We start from the raw sequence: 17,650 nt of genomic DNA on the forward strand, positions 1-17,650 counted from the left end.
CTCCTCCACCTGTTCAAACCTGTCCAGGCTCCAAGATCTAGGATATGAGGGCTTCATAGCGTTTGGGTTGTATCTGGTGATAACATTAATAGATAAAATGAAACTTCTGTGACATACATGGAACAAAGAAACTTCAAAAAATCTCAATCAGATTTTTCTGTTTCAACACAGGAGAAAATGAATGCCAGGCATTCATCCTTTGTCATGGGCTGCACTGTGTCCCTTCAAATTTTATATGTTGAAGTCCTAAACCCACCAATCTCCAAGAAAGTAGAGACAGGGTCTTTAAAGTGGTGATTAAATTGAAATGAAGTCCCACAGGCGGGCCCTAATCTGATGCACTAGTGTCCTTGTAAGAAGAGGAGATCTGGACACAGGCTTACACAGAGGGAAGACTATGTGAATACACAGAGAGAAGACAGCATCCACAAGCTCAGGAGAGAGATCTCAGAGGAAACCAACCCTGCCAACACCTTAACCTCAGACTTCCAGCCTCTAGAGTCGTGAGGAAATAAATTTCTGTTAAGTTACCTGTTCTGTGGTACTTTGTATGGTAGGCCTGGTAAACTAATAAAGTCTTTAGCTTTATGTATCTAAAAAGCACTTTCTCTGCTACTTCACAGATCATCTGAAAGGGTCAATCAGATGGCAATTCGGCTATCCTGTACCAACATTTTCCATGAAACAACTACATGGCCAAGAGAACATGACTTAGGGGGTGTAGCTCAGCAGTAGAACACTTGATTGCAGGAAATGTGACTTGGAAGCACTTCTCAGATGTTGAGTTTTCTTTACAAATAAATTAATTCTGTTCTGTCATAGTGAAAAGCTTGTTGACTTAGGCTAAACATCCCAATGTGACAACTCTGAACGATGCACTATCTGATGCCTGCACATTTAAAACATTGACAACTGACAGCTTGTTCCATTAAAAGGACTGAGCACAAGCAGAAATAGTGTCAAGAAGACTTTCAACTGGGATGAGAATCAGGATAAGTATGTCCTTATGTCTTTCCATAGAGGTGACCTGACTAGTAGCAGGACTGAAATTCAAGAGTGATCTTCTGCACACTGTGAATCTGGGTGATTGGCTCCGCCTTGGCTACCATGTGACAGAAGGAACAGTGTTCTCACACTCGACATAGAATGCAGTACCGAGGGCTATACTCAGCCTCCCCCAACAATTCCCTCTCTGGGCCCCCTGGACCAGCTTTGAGACCCTGGGTGAGTCCTGGACCCAATCTCCTCACCCATAACATGAGATAAAAAAGGGCCATTGTGAGGATTAAGTAAAATTATATAAGTGAGCACTGTGTAAAATAAATTATAAAGAACAACACAAATATAACTTACCGTTAATATTGTTAAAGTAGGTACACAACTACTAGACCAGGAATCAAGTTTTCTAATTCTATGACCTACGTCTGTTTTTGTATGTATGTTACACTCAGTTTGAAACATTTACTGGAAGATTTCTAATTCTGTATCTACTCCAAACTAGAGTAACACTCATTGTATATAGGGCCACCCTCTTTCTAAGGGGACTTAGTTTACTCATCTGTAAAATGAGGGTGGTGAAACCTATTATCTTGTGTTATTTGGATCTATCTAAAATGCTGTGATCTATTTCTCATCACTCAATGTCTGATAAGATGTAATGATAACACATTTATTAAATGAAGACTTTGATATGTAGGTTGGGGACACCTTCCTTTGATGGGAAATGCCAAAGGTCAAAAGAACAAAAGGATTTGGGAGATTCCTAGCTGTTTTATAACTATGTTATACAGGGAATCACAAGTAAATATCAGGTCTTAGGAGAGAAGCTCTGACAAGGAGATACTCTAGTTGATTTAAAAAAGAAAAAAACGCTCTGTGAATTTCTGGAATTAAAAAAAAAAAAAAGGACTCCAAGTGTAGCTTCACTATATTTGCATATGATATGAGTACTTATGAAAAGTTCAAAACACAGACTTTGTCAGCCCTAAACCAATATTTAAATTCTAACTCTCCCAGCTCTTCAGCCAGCTCTGTTACCCTGGACAACTTCCTACCCTTTGAACAGTGGAAGGTACAGCTTTTCATTTCTTCAATTCTAAGGAGGAAGAATGAGATGAAACAGAAATAGGGGGAACTGAAGCTACATTTTAGATAAACCTTTTATAAAGAAGTACTGTTAGATACTGGGACATACTTTCTTCAAGTGATATTTTAAAAATTACGAAGTAATTTCAATCTACTTCTGTATCCTGAAGGCAATTACATCTTCCAGGAGGTAGACGAAACTTGAGAGTAATTGGACCTAATTCTTAGGAAGCAAGAGTCAGAACTGGACATGGAACAACAGACTGGTTCCAAATAGGAAAAGAAGTACATCAAGGCTGTATATTGTTACCCTGATTATTTAACTTCTATGCAGACTACATCATGAGAAACGCTGGGCTGGAGGAATCACAAGCTGTAACGAAGATTGCTGGGAGAAATATCAATAACCTCAGATATGCAGATGACATCACCCTTATGGCAGAAAGTGAAGAAGAACTAAAGAGTGCTTATTACCAGACCACTGATGCAAGATCATGAGGAGTGAACCATGGAGAAGAACTTTAATTTACAACTCCCTGCAGCAGGCTTCCCTGGTGGCTCTGTGGTAAAGAATCTGCCTGCAATGTGGGAAACCCAGGTTTGACCCCTTGATGGGGTAGATCCCCTGTAGAAGAAACTGGCAACCTACTCCAATATTCTTTGCCTGGAGAATCCCCTGGACAACGGAGCCTGGTGGGCTATACAGTCTGTAGGGTCACAAGCAAGCAGACATGACTGAGCAACTTTCACTTTTCCTGCAGCAAGCTCAGCTGTTTTGCTCTTTCAGTGAGGGCAGCAGCCTCCGCCTCACCCAGTTGTTGCACCATCTTGTAAAACAGGCTGTCTCTATTTTGCAGCAAAACAAACGGTTCATCATGTTCTTCCAGTCTCCCTGAATCCAAAACCTGTTAATCAGCAGAAACAAACCCATCAGTGCACAGTGTTTCTCAGTAACATATAATTTGGACAGTATTTCTAAAAGGGCAGGACAGGGAGAATAGAGAGAATCTATTTGGATGGTAGGACTGACTGGTATTTACAAAGTTTGATTACCCTGTTTTAAGAACTTCCCGGGTAGCTCAGCTGGTAAAGAATCCACCTGTAATGCAGGAGACCCCAGTTTGATCCCTGGGTCAGTAAGATCCCCTGGAGAAGGGATAAGCAACCCACTCCAGTTTTCTTGGACTTCCCTGGTGGTTCAGAAGGTAAAGAAGGTAAAGGTTCAGAAGGTAAAGAATCCGCCTGCAATGTGGGAGACCTTGGTTTGATCCCTGGGTTGGAAAGATCCCCTGAAGAAGGGAAAGGATACTCACTCCAGTATTCTTGCCTTGAGAATTCCCTGAACAGAGGAGTCTGACAAAGAGTCAGGCAGGACTGAGTGACTTTCACTTTCATCCTGTTTTAAGAGGGAGACAAAGGCCTAACCCAACCTTTTGTTACTATAATGTCATAGGAAATGAAGAAAATAAAAGTTTTAGATTATGACTATGGGCACTTTATATTCTGCCAAGGACATTTAGGGTTGTTACCATCAGGGCTTTCAGCTTAGACTCTGAACTTTAAGGGCTACTTACATACAGAGTTGGAAAATTTCTTAATTCAAGAAAATCAATTAATTTAAAAAGTTGATATCATATAAACCAGATGGCAGTGACCTTACAGCAAATTAACTGTCAAGCTAGTTTGACAGAATCTGAGAAACATTTGGGGAAAAAAGAAAATGCTTCCAGAATTTCTTTAGGGTCCTGGATTACATCAGTTAAGATGGGCAGAATCTCTCATTGGAGAGATTAAGATGCTTCCTGAAGTTGGCTTTTGTTGTAGTTTATTTTTTAAGAGTGAAAGGCTGGCAAAAAAGCTGCTACATAATCAACTTTAGCAGAATTGCTCTGCACAGAAAAAATCTCTAGAAATTCAATTTTCCCTTTGGATAAGACTAAAGAAGCAAATAAAAAGTTGAGCTTCAAATTCTAGTGATCATGACCCACACAGAACACAGGGGCAGCCCAGTCTGAATTGCCAAGGATCTAAATCTGTTTTCACAAATTATATTTCTCTGCTTCTTTTTCTTTCTTTCTTGAACTGCCTGCCTTTCAGCCCTTTTACTGCATAGTGATATGTCCAGTGTTATATGTCCATATGTCCAGTGATAAGTGAAAATTAAAAGGGAGAGGAGGGTCCTCTTAACTTGGTCTTTTTAGTTATTAGTGATTTTGGTTAATGATTTTGGAGGGGAAAAAGAGTCTGAAACAATGGGCCCAAATGGCATAGCTATAAAAACAGTTCTGATGTTAAGTGGTTAAAAGAATAGGCTGAAACTCTAAACAGAACACAGGTTGTTTTTCCACATCTAGGTATTTCAGTTAATTCGATACCATGGCATTTAATTGAAAACATTTAATTCTCATAAAGCTATGAGACATAACATTTAAGTCTCATAAAGGCCATTTTCCTCTTAATCTTTTGTTTACCACTATCAATCATTACTAAGGGTAGCTTTCTCAAATGAGTTCAAGAATAACTGAACCTGTCACATCCAAATAATAATTTAAATGTTCTATAACTTGGCAAGCCAATTTTGATGCTCCGAACGTACAATTTTACTTAAGTATAACATGATAGAACATAACTACTTCTCTCCCAGTGTTGAAGAAAAAGAAAAATGCAATTTTAAAAAATAGGTTTCAACATACCAACAATCAATCAATCTACAAGAGAATAGACAAGACTATATAATGGAGAGAAGACAGTCTCTTCAATAAGTAGTACTGGGAAAGCTGGACAGCTACATGGAAATCAATGAAATCAGAACACTACTTCACACTATAAACAAAAAGAAGCTCAGAATGGTTTAAAGACCTAAATAAAATACATGATAAGAGAACATAGGCAAAAAACATTCTCGAACATAAATTGTATCAATATTTTCATAGATTAGTCTCCCAGGGCAAAAGACATGAAAGCAAAAATAAACAATGAGACCTAATCAAACTTAAAAGATTTTGCAGAGCAGAGGAAACCACCAACGAAATAAAAAGACAATATATGTAATGAGATAAAATATTTACAACCGATACAGTCAACAAGGGGTTAATATCCAAAATACACAAAGAGCTCATACAATGCAATATCACAAAACAAACAGGAGGGGCAGAAGTAGAGGAAAAAGCAAACAAACAAGCCAATCAAAAAATGGCCAGAAGACCGAAACAGATATTTCTCCAAAGACATACAGATGACCAATAGGCACATGAAAATACAGTCAACGTCACTAATTATTAGAGAAACTGGCAGCTCCTTAAGGGCAGGGTTGTATAGTTTTCCTTGTTCACTGTTGCATCTCAGGACCCTGGCATTATACATGATAAGTAATAGGCACATAGTACATGTCAGTTGAAAGTCTAATACAAATGAAGCTAAATTCAGGGTGTGACTGGGTGAGCGCCCAATGGTGTGGTTTGTCAAGACTACTGGGTGAGATCAAGAGGAGAATGAGTCCAGCTGGCATGGGAACAGCTAAGGCAGAGGATACAAGGATGACAGGATGAGGGATGTGGACCTGGGAGACCACATGCCTCAGGTGGATGGCTGTGGACAAGACAGAGAGTGAGAGGGGAAATGGGGGAGGGTCAAACCAGGGTTGAGGATGGAGGCTTCAAACTCATTTATGTCAAATACTGGAAAAGAAAAAAAAAGAAAAGGGACAGTCAGAGAGGAGAGGGAGTTGAAAGGAGCAAGAGGGAAGTGTGGCCAAGACTTATATCAGGGGCTACAAGAGCTGAGATGGGACACAAACTGAATAAAAGCCAAAAATACAATTTTACCAACTTAGCCTTTACATTTACCAGTTTGATCAAAGATTCTAGATATTTCAGAACAAATAAACATAAAGCAGCTCCAAATTCTCTTTATGTACAGAAAAATAGCTATGGTTTTGAATTTTTATTTTAATATCCTTTATATTTATAAGAAAAGGCTCCTGTAACCCACTACCCCGCCCCTGGCACATCTTCACTCTTCCCATAACCTGTTAAACTATAAATTAAACCACATTTTCAAGTTGGTATAGTAACAATCCCAGGCCCTCCCCAGGAATGCCAACCTCAAATTATTGTCACTTTCTGGTAGGTTAGGCAAAAATACATCATGTTGGCTGAGTCAGTTACATAAGCTCAATGAAGATGTGTTTATCAGATCTGTCCTAGACATAAAAATTAAACGGACCCACTGCAAGATAAATTAATTCATTTTCCTTGGCAGGATGCCATCAGTGATAATAGGATGACTGCAGGAAGAGTCAGTGGGGGGTGGGGATGGGATGGAGGTAAAGTCTGATAAGAATGACATACTGGGAGCAGCTCTCAATATGGCAGACAGCAATAAAGAGAAATTCCACTTAGTGAAAAGTAGAGTGGGGAGGGGAAGGTCTGAGTGTCATACCTCTGTTTTGGCTGCCAGGTGACACAAGGACAGTTACCAACCTTGGGAAATGGATCCTTCCTTGGAATATGCCTGTGATTTACTCAGTGATGAGACAATGTAGCAAGTATTAACTCAAAACCCTTTCTTTGGTTTTGAAATAATAAATCATTCTTTTCCCTGGGAATTAATGAAGGCTGGGTCATAGTCACCTCCATAGATGCTCTCCCAAAGCTGCTGAGTTTGCATGTAAGTGTCCCCTCATAAAGTATTTCCCATCCCTGATTGTGTTTTCTATGTCCACATTAGTTATCTTTTCCTCTGAAAGCTTGAATGAAATCTTGTGGCATGTTTTTTCAGATAGCTTTTAAAAAGAATTTATCAGAGTATACTTTATTTACAATGTTGTGTTAGTTTCAGGTGTACAACAAAGTTAATTAGTTACACATTTACAAACACCCATTATTTTTTATTTTTATTTTTTATCCATACCTTTATAGAGTCTTTTCCTTTGTAAAGTATTACATAATATTGTCTAGGCATATTGTTGAAGGAGCTTTTCTCTTCTGAATGCTCTAACTGTAGCAAGTAAGCTTATAAAAGAAAGGTGAAAACTAGAATTTAAGTCAATTATTATAAGATTGCCTATAAACAGAAAAGGGGTGGTCTAAGTTCCTTGGCTCTGGTTTTGGTCCTTCATCACTCATTTCTGGAGCATTCTCTAAGTGCAGACAGTAAAAATGCTGACCACAGGCAACAACACTGTTAGAACAATGGCAGATTGTCACATGCTTCTTTGTTCACACTACTAGGGAGAATCCAGGTGATGTGAAGACTTAAGTGTGCAAGAACTAGAGGGAAAAGCTGTGCTGAAGAGAAAACACCACAAGCAACCAGCCAATCCTAAAAACTACTGGAAGAATCCTTTAATGTAGAGACAGTGGTGAGTTATTAGGAAAAAGAGAATTTCTAATTTGTCTGTCTTGTTCCATTGTTTTGCAGCAATGGAGCAAGAAAGGAAGATTAAATCACCATTAATATTGTAGCACCAAAAACCAAACATAAATCTCTAGGGTACATTTAGAAGCAAAGATTTAAAATTTGAACAGATCCCTAACTGAGCTGGGATCAAATCACCTTTCCCTTGCTGCCTCTAATGCCTGACAAAAGGTTTGAAACAGGTAAACTTCACAGCATCTTTCATTTATTGTGGAACAAGGATGCGTTGGGGGACAGACTGGGAAATATAATGCTGAGAGGTGAGAATAACAAAGGGACAGGTAAAGAGTAGATATAAAATGTTACTTTTCCAACTAGCACTCAAGAACACAAACTGAGGGACTAAGGATGCTGGATATTGAACAACATTTCTAGAATTTAAGAGTCACTGTCCTGTAATCTTGGAATGTCACTTGGTCCCTCACAAAACTCTGCAGGAGAGGCCTGCTTCCGACTGAAATATTTTAGTCCAGGTGACCAGACACACTGCTTGCAGCCTAGAGCATCCCTTTGGTTGGGGATGCCCAACTCCTGTCGTCTGCCTCCCCGGAGCTCACTCTTCTGCACGTCCAGCTTGGGGAGTGAGGCTACAGGCACTCAGGCACTGCCTCAGTGCTGACAACCTGGTATCTACTCAGTGTCCCTACTGATCCATCCCACCTGACAATGCGTGGGAAGTAGGGTGGGAGGTGATTATCCAGGAACTCCCCAAGAAGTCAAAAGAGACAGCTCCATTATCACTGGACATAAGGACATTTGGCTATTACTGACCATTTATTACAAATTATTAGCTTCGTTTGGACCATCAAAGCCCCTGATTAACTCCAACTGTTCCCTATTATGAACTGTGCTGGCTTTATTTATTTACTTCGTCACTAACTGGCACCACTGAAGACTCTGGTTTCTTATGACAGTAGTTAGCATTTGTAAGTTGAATGAAGTCAGCTCATTGTGACAGGCTGGGGGTTAGCCTGAAAATAACTTGCATTCTCTGGGCTTATTTGCAGTTAAAGGTTTTCCATAGGGGCATGTCTTCCTTATCATTTTACAAATCCACATCCTAAGATTTATTGAAACTTAGCAAGCAACAGAGGGGAAGGACAGAGACAGAGAGAGAAAAGAAATAGAGAGGAGAAAGGAAGGAAGGAAATTCAGTTGTGTCCGACTCTTCATGACCCCATGGACTGTAGCCTGCCAGGCTCCTCTGTCCATGGAATTCTCCAGGCAAGAATACTGGAGTGGGTTGCCATTCCCGTCTCCAGGGGTTCTTCCCAATCCAGGGCTCAAACCCGGGTCTCCTACATTGCAGGCAGATTCTTTATCATCTGAACCATCGGGGAAGCCCAAAGCTAAGGAAGGAAATATTAAACTACTAAAGAATAAGACCCATTCAAACCTGACAGGAAGATACTAGACAGATATACAGAGACCAAAGCTTGGAGCCTGCCGTGTGTGCAGTGCCCAGATCTATTGTGTGGGAGACTTGCTGGTTGTTAATCTACAGTCTCTCAACCTCTGATCTACTTTTCTTTTTACATTCTCAACTCCGATGCAGTGGCTGGTTCTCTGCCAATCACATTTCAGAGGCTCCTTGGCCAGTTGGCTTTCGTTATGTTCTGTCACTAGCGGACACCAGAGGGAGACTCAAGGTGCAAATCAGAACAAATGGTACTTGGTTTTTGCTACTCCTGCATCACCTCAGCAGTGGGACCTGACTCTAGCTCCCAGTCTCTATTAGCCCATGGAACTTCTATTAGCCTCATTGTACTCCCTCATGAATATAATGAGAAACTAGACAGTGAATTCTCCTTAGAGGTCTGAGCACTGAATCTTGGGGCCTCTCTTGTGAGTTCTTAGGTCTGGAGATAGTAGCTATCTCCTAAAATTACTACCCCAGTGTTTCCTATCATTTTTCCATCCCTTCAGTTCCTATGAAACAAGTTTCCTGTATTAAATTCTTTCTGTTGAAATACTTTTTTTTCCTCACAGAATCCCCTCTAGCAGCAACAACTAAGAAATTCTGCAACTTTACCCAAAACCTCCTGTCAGTCTAAATGAAAGGTTAATTTTTTGATTAAGCGAATCCAAAAATGCTAAAACTGTGACATAGTAAACATGACTGTGTCCTTTACCACTCTGAAATACGAAGATATGTCTTAGATTTGCAATATTTTCATCATTGGCCATCTTAAAGAATAATGACAATTTAAATAAACCTTTAATATAAAATTATTTGATCTATTTCTTAATAGCAACTTCTGAAAGTATCATTAAGCACCTGAGCTGTTATGAGGAATGAAGAGAAATTAAAAGAAAATTGACTTATTGGAGGTTTCTATCATGTTTTACAAAGAAAAAATAGATTGGAAAATTGAATATAAATGGAAATGCCTGAAATTTCACACATGAGGGTCTTACCATTATCTTGTCACTGTCAATAATACTATTCAATCTGTGTGTGATGGTTAGCACAGTGCAGTGGGAAAATTTCTCATGAATTTTTTTTTGTATTAACTCTTCAGTTCTAGAATAAAAGAAGTTTATTTAGTTCAGTAAGACAGGAATAGCAGATTTAAGACCTAAAAATATCATATGATATTTTTATAATGTTTTTAAAAATACTTTAACATATAGTCTTCTTCCTAAAAAGCTAAGTGTAAAAAGTCTATTTAAAAATTTATTGGCTGCATCATTGCACTGTTTATTTTTCATAAAATGATGGAAAATAGTCCTCCCTCAAAATTGCTAGAAACTCTCAGGAGCTGGATATAGGAATCTAGCTCTCTTAGGATGCCTCATAACAACATTAACACTATGTATGTAACATGTCTTGGTTTCTTCTGTTTTCTGGAAATAATATTATCAACAGATATCCACGGGGCCAAGAGAGCACTTAGAAACATTTGTAAGCATCACTAAATGTTTTCCATTTACCACATTTACAAGTTAGATTCAAGGTTTTCTGGGCCTCAGCTCCATACCTTGGATCCACGTTTGATGTGGCTTTGTCAATAATCAATATCTGACTTTTCTTGAGAATAGCCCTGGCAAGGCACACCAGTTGTCTCTGTCCAACACTCAAGTTCAACCCGGATTCTGCTAATTCACTATCCATTTTACCAGGGAGATCTTCGATGGCTTTTTTAAGTTGTACCTATGGATACAGAAAGAATGAGAATTTTCTAAACAAACTCTACTGTAGTAGACCATCTTCGTAGATATTAGAGCTTTGATATCCTCAGGACTTCTTATGTATCGTACATGTACAGCCAGGTGATGGGGAGAGCTCCTTCCAGTGAACATTCACTGAGAAAGATGGTGGAGTCAACTCAGGACAGAAAGATCTCAGTGTCCCCCATCCCTGCCACAGGACATCCACCAGAAACCACACTTAGGGATTAGTTAAGGGAGTCTCAAAAAGTGAAGCTATTTCTCCCAATGTGATTTAAACAGAAAAGCTAAAAGGATCTTTCTGGTTAAGTTTCCCAAAAGATATTTTACACAGGAGTTGGTACACTAAAGGGAAAATTTCTTTAAAAAAATATTGCAGGAAGTATGGTTTTCTAAATATATAATCTTGTCAGCACTTTACCATTTTGGAAGCTCCAAATGTTTAAAAAAATATAAATTTAAACAATGTAAGCTGCACCTCATACCTCAGCAAACCTTGAGTCTATTTTGGTGATGATTCTTTCCCAAGTTTAACACAATAACTACCAGTCACGTACATTTTATTCAATGTCATAAATGTTTGGCAGTGAATGAAAATTAAGGAGAAAAACAAGACAAAACATCTTATTTTCCCCTGACTATGGCTATGGGTGGTATTCATATTAATCTATCTTCATAAAATCATAATCATAAGATTAAAAAAATCCTTTAAACCACCAAAATTAATCTGAAACTATATTGTGTGGTAGGGGTCAGTTTAAAGAAGATTTGTTTTGGTGAAATAAATAGAACAAGAATCAAACTCAGGCTATACTTATAATTAAAGAACAAAAAGTAAATATACTTCAGATTAAGAGATTAATAGATTGATGAGTGAAGGCCAATTCGCAGGGATGAAGAATTACAATGTCAAATAATAAAACATCAAGGGTGAGTGTGCAATGTTTTCCTGTTATCCTAAATGCTGGAGCAGCTCTATAAGTAGGATTCTGAATTTGCTCCTGATGGAGTCTAATCCTGAGAAAGGGGAATCCTGAGTTAGGATTAAATATGGTCCTTGTATTTAGCATTAGCATGAAAGGTACACAAAATCTAAAGTGAAAAATTTAGAGTCTGGACCAAGCACTTGAACTGAAAATGAGAAAATGGAAGATGTCAGTTTAATTACTGTCCCCAGTTACAAGGAAGAGGGCTACTGAGTATTCCCTCTATGAAACATGTTCATAGATATTCACCCAGGTGATAGGATTGATCAAAAGTGTGACAGTGGCAAGGTGTCTATCACTTTTCTTTCTGAGTTGACCTTAGCAATCCTTGTATATGCAAAGCAGTCTTTTTAAAGAGCGACATCCTGACTCTGAAGAAACAATCTCACACTTGCCCCTGACTCGAATGATATCTCATCACAAATTTGGTTTTTGACTCCCCTTCAGGTTGTCCATATCAGCCTGACAATGAATAAAGGCTGTGAGGTGAAAATGATTTTCAGAAGGCACTGTTTTCTGAGATTCTGTCTTAATTTATGAATTAGGGATGGTTATGAGAATGATATGAAGTCTCTCTTTAATGAAACAATAAAGGTATCTACCTCCTAAGTTCATCAGAGTATAAAATAAGTCAGTATGTATAGAATTTTCAACTGTGCTTCAAATGAAGAGATCAACAGATATTGCCCATTATTAATATAGCTGTCAGCTAGTCTTTCTTCCAGCTTCCCTGGTGGCTCAGTGGAAAGAATCCGCCTGCCAATGGAGAAGACACAGGAGACAAGGGGTTCAACCCCTAGGTTGGGCAGATCCCCCAGAGAAGGAAATGACAACCCACTCCAGGATTCTTGCCTGGGAAATCCCATGGACAGAAGAGCTTGGTGGACTATAATCCATGGCATCAGAAAGAGTTAGCGATTAAACAACAACAATCTCTCCTCATGTCCTTCCTGCTTTGTTTCTCTCCTTTGCATGTGTCAGTACTGAGACTTTATTACACATGCATTAGCTTGTTTTCCATCTTCTCCATGAGAATACAAGCTCCAAAAGGGTAGAGACTCTACCTCTTCTAATGACTGTGAGAGCCCTAGAATCTGAAACACTGCCTATCTAAAAAGCTCTTCATAGATATTTGTTAACGGCATGAATGAAGTCACAAGTTAATCCCAACCTGTGACATATCTGTTCCTATAAATTAGGAAATAAACCCATATATATTGATGATTCATATGTAATTCTATTTTTATTAAATGTCATTAATTGTAAGAGAAGTATGTTCCTTATAACAATTAACTAGTTCTAAGATATCATAACATCATACTTTTAAACATGGAAACCATTTAAAAATCTTATAATTTAAGGAAGACAGAGCAAGTAAAACTATTAAAAATAATACATCCCAGTAACAGAATTATTTTTGATTCTGTACATCCGAGTTTGTTCTGATCTTCAGATCATTTTTGACTGCAGCCAAACTGAAACTAATAAACTAAACTTGTAAGACACCCCATTTCTATCATCATAAACATTTTCAGAGTAGCCTATTGTGTGTACTGCATCTACCAACCAGGTGCCAACACCTCTCACAGGAAGTTAACATCGATGTCAGATTGTTTCTATATTTTGCGGAACCTTCTTATTCTCAAAAAGAGACACTGGTATGGGCTGGAATGAGACAGTGAAATGCAATTAATGGACAGGGAAGAGCTTTTACTAGAGCAGGACCGGCAGTAAAGGAAGTAAAGGGACAGCCCGTAAACCTAACACAAGGCCCAGGGAAATGGACATGTGACCTGTCTCCACCTCAAGGACTGAACCACGTGGTTCCTGATGCACAGGCTGCTGATGCCCAGGTTTCTGTATCTTGGTTTCTTGTGTGATGAGACACATTTGTGTCCCAACAGAGACACTATAATGTTGAACATTTAACTGCATGATTTCTTCCCAGTTTTGACATGACATACCACACTCTTAATAGCATATCCCAGTATCTAAGCTGTTTTGTTTTTTAACAGAAGCAAACATTGATGACTCATTTCCAGAGTTTTATCTACTGTGCTCTTTTAACTTTTGTACTTCATCTTCAGTCACTATTCATGTTATATTAAGAGACCTGCATTTGCTTTTAAGGTGCCCCAATAAGCACTAATTTCTGGTGAACCTTCTTAGGTTTACAGTTGTTGTTGTTTAGCCGCTCATTCATGTCCAACTTTTGCAATCCCATGAACTGTGGCCCACCAGGCTCCTCTGTCCATGGGATTTCCCAGGTAAGAATACTGCAGTGGGTTGCCATTTCTTCTAGGGGATCTTCCCGACCCACGGATCAAATCCTCATCTCCTGCATCACAGGTGGATTCTTTACCACTGAGCCACCTGGGAAGCCCAAATATTGTTGTTGTTTTTCAGTATATGAAAAATGTATTTTCAGAATACCCTGAAAATAACCAAAGTGAGATGGGCAGCATCCATTGAGCTATCTCCCTTTTGAATGTCCACCTCCTTCAAGGGAGAAGGAGACAGAATTAAGGGGACTTTAAAAAAATTAAAAAGCATCTTTTACTTTTAACTGAGGTTAGCAAAGAGGAAAACAGCAGTGCCTTCTTATTCTTAGGCTAACTGTATGAGTCTGGTTCACATTTCCAATTTGATGTCATTTATAAACCAGTGATTGGGGGTTTTAGTCAACCTAAAAATTGACCTCTTTGTTCTAGTAATATTCCTTAGATTGAAAAATTATCCCATCATTCTGTTCCTAGGAAGTATTTCTTTATAACATTTTTATGTTTTTCAATGAAAGATTTGGTATATTTTCTAAAACTTAGGATACCAAATCTTAGATTAAAAAACAAAATCATAAAGAAAGAATTCTTAGAGAAACAGAATGATAGGATGACTTCTCACTAAGAGACATCATTAAAGTAACAGGGTCAATTCCAGAAGCAACACATAGACACCATACACTTCACTTTGTGAAATAAACTCATGTTTATTTCTATTTACAGAAACTTTCAAATGTAGTTTCAATAAAGGTAGATCTTAGTATTGTCTACCATTTCAATCACTTTATCATTTTTAGAATTCAGAGGTAAATACATTTTATTTTAATCTCAGTTCCTACAGATGATTTAAATATAAGTTAGAGCCAAGCTCTAAGATAGTTTTCAACAAAATTTGTCTCCCGATTAATATTTCTTTACTGCCCGTGTAACAATGTGTTCTAAAATTCTAGAGTAATTTTACTACCTGAAAATCTGTGAAGAGAGATCTCAAGCCTGGAAACAAATAGGAAAATAAGTTATGAGTATGTCCAGCTTTTTTAAGCTGATGATGTCATGATAATAACATGTCTGATAATGTCCCCATTACATCTTCCCTGTGAGTTCAATAGCAGTGGATCATCCTATCTTTATTTACATTTGATAGTTCACTGCTCTCCCTACCTCTTTCTTCCAGAATTTCACTGTAGAAAGACTCATGAATTTAAGTGAAATCAGAGGTCCACTGCTTTTCAAGTAGACGGTGAAATAATTGATCTGATTTGGGAAAATAAAATCCCCACAGTTGTTGGAAAGCAGAGTGCCCACATGCCTTCAGAAATCAGAATTACTGGCAGGAAATTGTTAGTCCTTCAAATCTACTTGTTCAGAGTTACAGCTCATCTGTATACTACAGATTTCAGAGATCTCCCTGAAGGGTGACACTAAATGACAGAATGAAGAATTGGTGAGCAATTGGTAATTAGGATTTGTGAAAAAACAAAACACAATTTTTTTAAAATAAATAAGCTGCACTTCTCTGAATGAAGAGATTGAATATTAATTACCTATTTATTAAGCACTTAATTTTAAAGAGCAAGAGACTGAGCTAGACCCTATGAGCAATTATAAGTTTGTGGTTTACAAGTCTGGATAGTTTCTGCCATTAATAGCTCAGGATCAATTTGCACAACTATGACAAGTACATAAAATAATACGTGTTAAAATATACAAAGCAACAGCACCTTAAAAGTCAAAATCCATTTCATTCAAGGAAATTCAAATAAGTCATCTAAAGGAAAATACTACACAAATAATAGATCATCCTCTAAAAATGAACCTATCTCTATAAAAACTTGGCAAAAGCTCCACAATACTGTTACCTGCATTCACTGTGTAGCATAAAAATGATATGACTGCCAATATGTAATTATTATCACATTCCAACTGTATGATTTACCTTTATAAACACTTTCTTAAGAAACTTCATGGCATTTTAGTAGTATGATATCATTTATCTTTCAGTTAATAATGGAAAACTATTACTGCCTCCACTTAGTAGATGTTCCCTAAGACCAGAGAAATACAATGAATATTATAGTCTGATTAGGGTAATTAATTCACTAAATCACTAGTAGAATTTGAATCCATAATTTTAACATCTAGTTTAGTGCTCTGCTAAAGACAAAAAAAAAAAAAATGTGTCTAGTTGCTCTGGGTTCTAGGGAAAAAGCTAAAATGGAAAACTTGAGGCATTATATTGTTGGCTTTCATCATCATCAATACACACATTTTAAGTGCACCCACATCATCAACGTTCTCCTAGGAGGTAAACAAAATTGGTTAAACCTATACGGTATCCTTAATAACCTGCAATACTTTAAATATGCACACACAGATACTGATGCTAACAAGTTAAATTACCTCTTCTAAAGCATCCCACAGCTCCTCATCCTCATGCACATTGCAGAGATCCAAATTTTTCCTCATTGCTCCACTGAATAAAACAGGTTCCTAAAGAGCCCAAATAGTAAATATTATTACTGTGAACTTTATTCATTTTATTCCTGTGCTTATAAAACATAATTAAAATCCAAGAAAATCAAATTTCACTGTAATCATTAATAATAAGGTTGCAAAACCTGCTCACAAAACAGTATTGGTAAATTAATTCTCCATTGTACAAAGTACATGGCAAAATATCCTCCAGACCATTGAACACTAAGCAAAGAAAGTACTAAAGTGTGTCATCTTAAGAAAAAAACTGAAGAAGAGAAAGGAAGATTTGATTTTCTTAAAGGCCTTCCTGGTAATATCTGCCTAGTAAAAAAAATGAGGCTATAATTTGACAAATTTTACATCAAGAGAGCTAGATAAATTGTCAATCCTGGTGTGCGGGGAAATACCAACAGCACAGTTAGTTATTTGTGCCTTAAAGCAAAATTGTAAGAAAAAAATCTTACAATCTTCATGTGCAGTCTTCAGTGCCAATGTGCACTGAAGAATAAAGAGCAAGCTATTTTCTCTATTGGTAAACACCAGTCTTCTAGGATATGGAATTGCTCCACGGGTGTGAATAGAACATCCCTACACAACCAAGGGCAATGTCAGCCCCTGGGGCCTGCGGTTCCTCTGTCCATGGAGAGATCTCCTCTGATCCTGCACCAGATGGTCCCCACGTTCTCTCATCTGTGCGTCAGGATGACCTGCCTCACAGAAGCTCGTTACTAACTGCAAGGCCAGGATTATCTGAAACTCACTGGGGCTAGTCTCATAATAAAACTGCTTTGATTTAAATAGCTCTTCCTATTCATCTGCTTCAGGAGGAGCCACAAGCACATTACTCTGGAAATATATGCCTCCTCTGGGCTTCAAGAGAGAATTTTGAAACTCATGTAGGCCATTTAAGTTTCTCCTGGAAGGCTCAAGTAAACCATGCCACAAGAATATTGGCATGAGAAAAGAGTTCAATCAGCTCCTTTCAATGAATGTGTAGAAAAAGGGGAGGCACACATGTGGGAACAAGAGGGGATTTGACTCTCCACAAGTGCCTGGAACTGCTGGAACCATGGAATAACCAACTCAAATCCAAAAGTACAAGCTTCATTTAAAAAAGGCAAAGGAACCGGAGATCCAGTTGACAACATCCGTTGGATCATAGAAAAAGCAAAAGAATTCCAGAAAAACATCTATTTCTGCTTCATTGACTACATTAAAGCCTTTGACTATGTGGAT

At 38.0% G+C, this 17,650-nt stretch overlaps 1 protein-coding gene across 1 annotated transcript in view; it reads right to left on the bottom strand.

The window, feature by feature from the left end:
• Positions 1-17,650, bottom strand: part of LOC136144152 (ATP-binding cassette sub-family C member 4-like) — a 160,706-nt gene that overhangs the window by 16,114 nt on the left and 126,942 nt on the right. The window contains exons 27-30 of the mRNA XM_065901810.1: positions 16,340-16,429; positions 10,485-10,657; positions 9,922-10,027; positions 2,836-2,990 (exon numbers count right to left, since the gene is read on the bottom strand). Of these exons, the coding sequence (XP_065757882.1) occupies positions 2,836-2,990; positions 9,922-10,027; positions 10,485-10,657; positions 16,340-16,429 (524 nt within the window). The remainder of the gene's footprint in view (positions 1-2,835; positions 2,991-9,921; positions 10,028-10,484; positions 10,658-16,339; positions 16,430-17,650) is intronic.

The sequence above is a fragment of the Muntiacus reevesi genome, chromosome 11, assembly GCF_963930625.1.
Source record: "Muntiacus reevesi chromosome 11, mMunRee1.1, whole genome shotgun sequence".
Classification (NCBI taxonomy): Eukaryota; Metazoa; Chordata; class Mammalia; order Artiodactyla; family Cervidae; genus Muntiacus; species Muntiacus reevesi.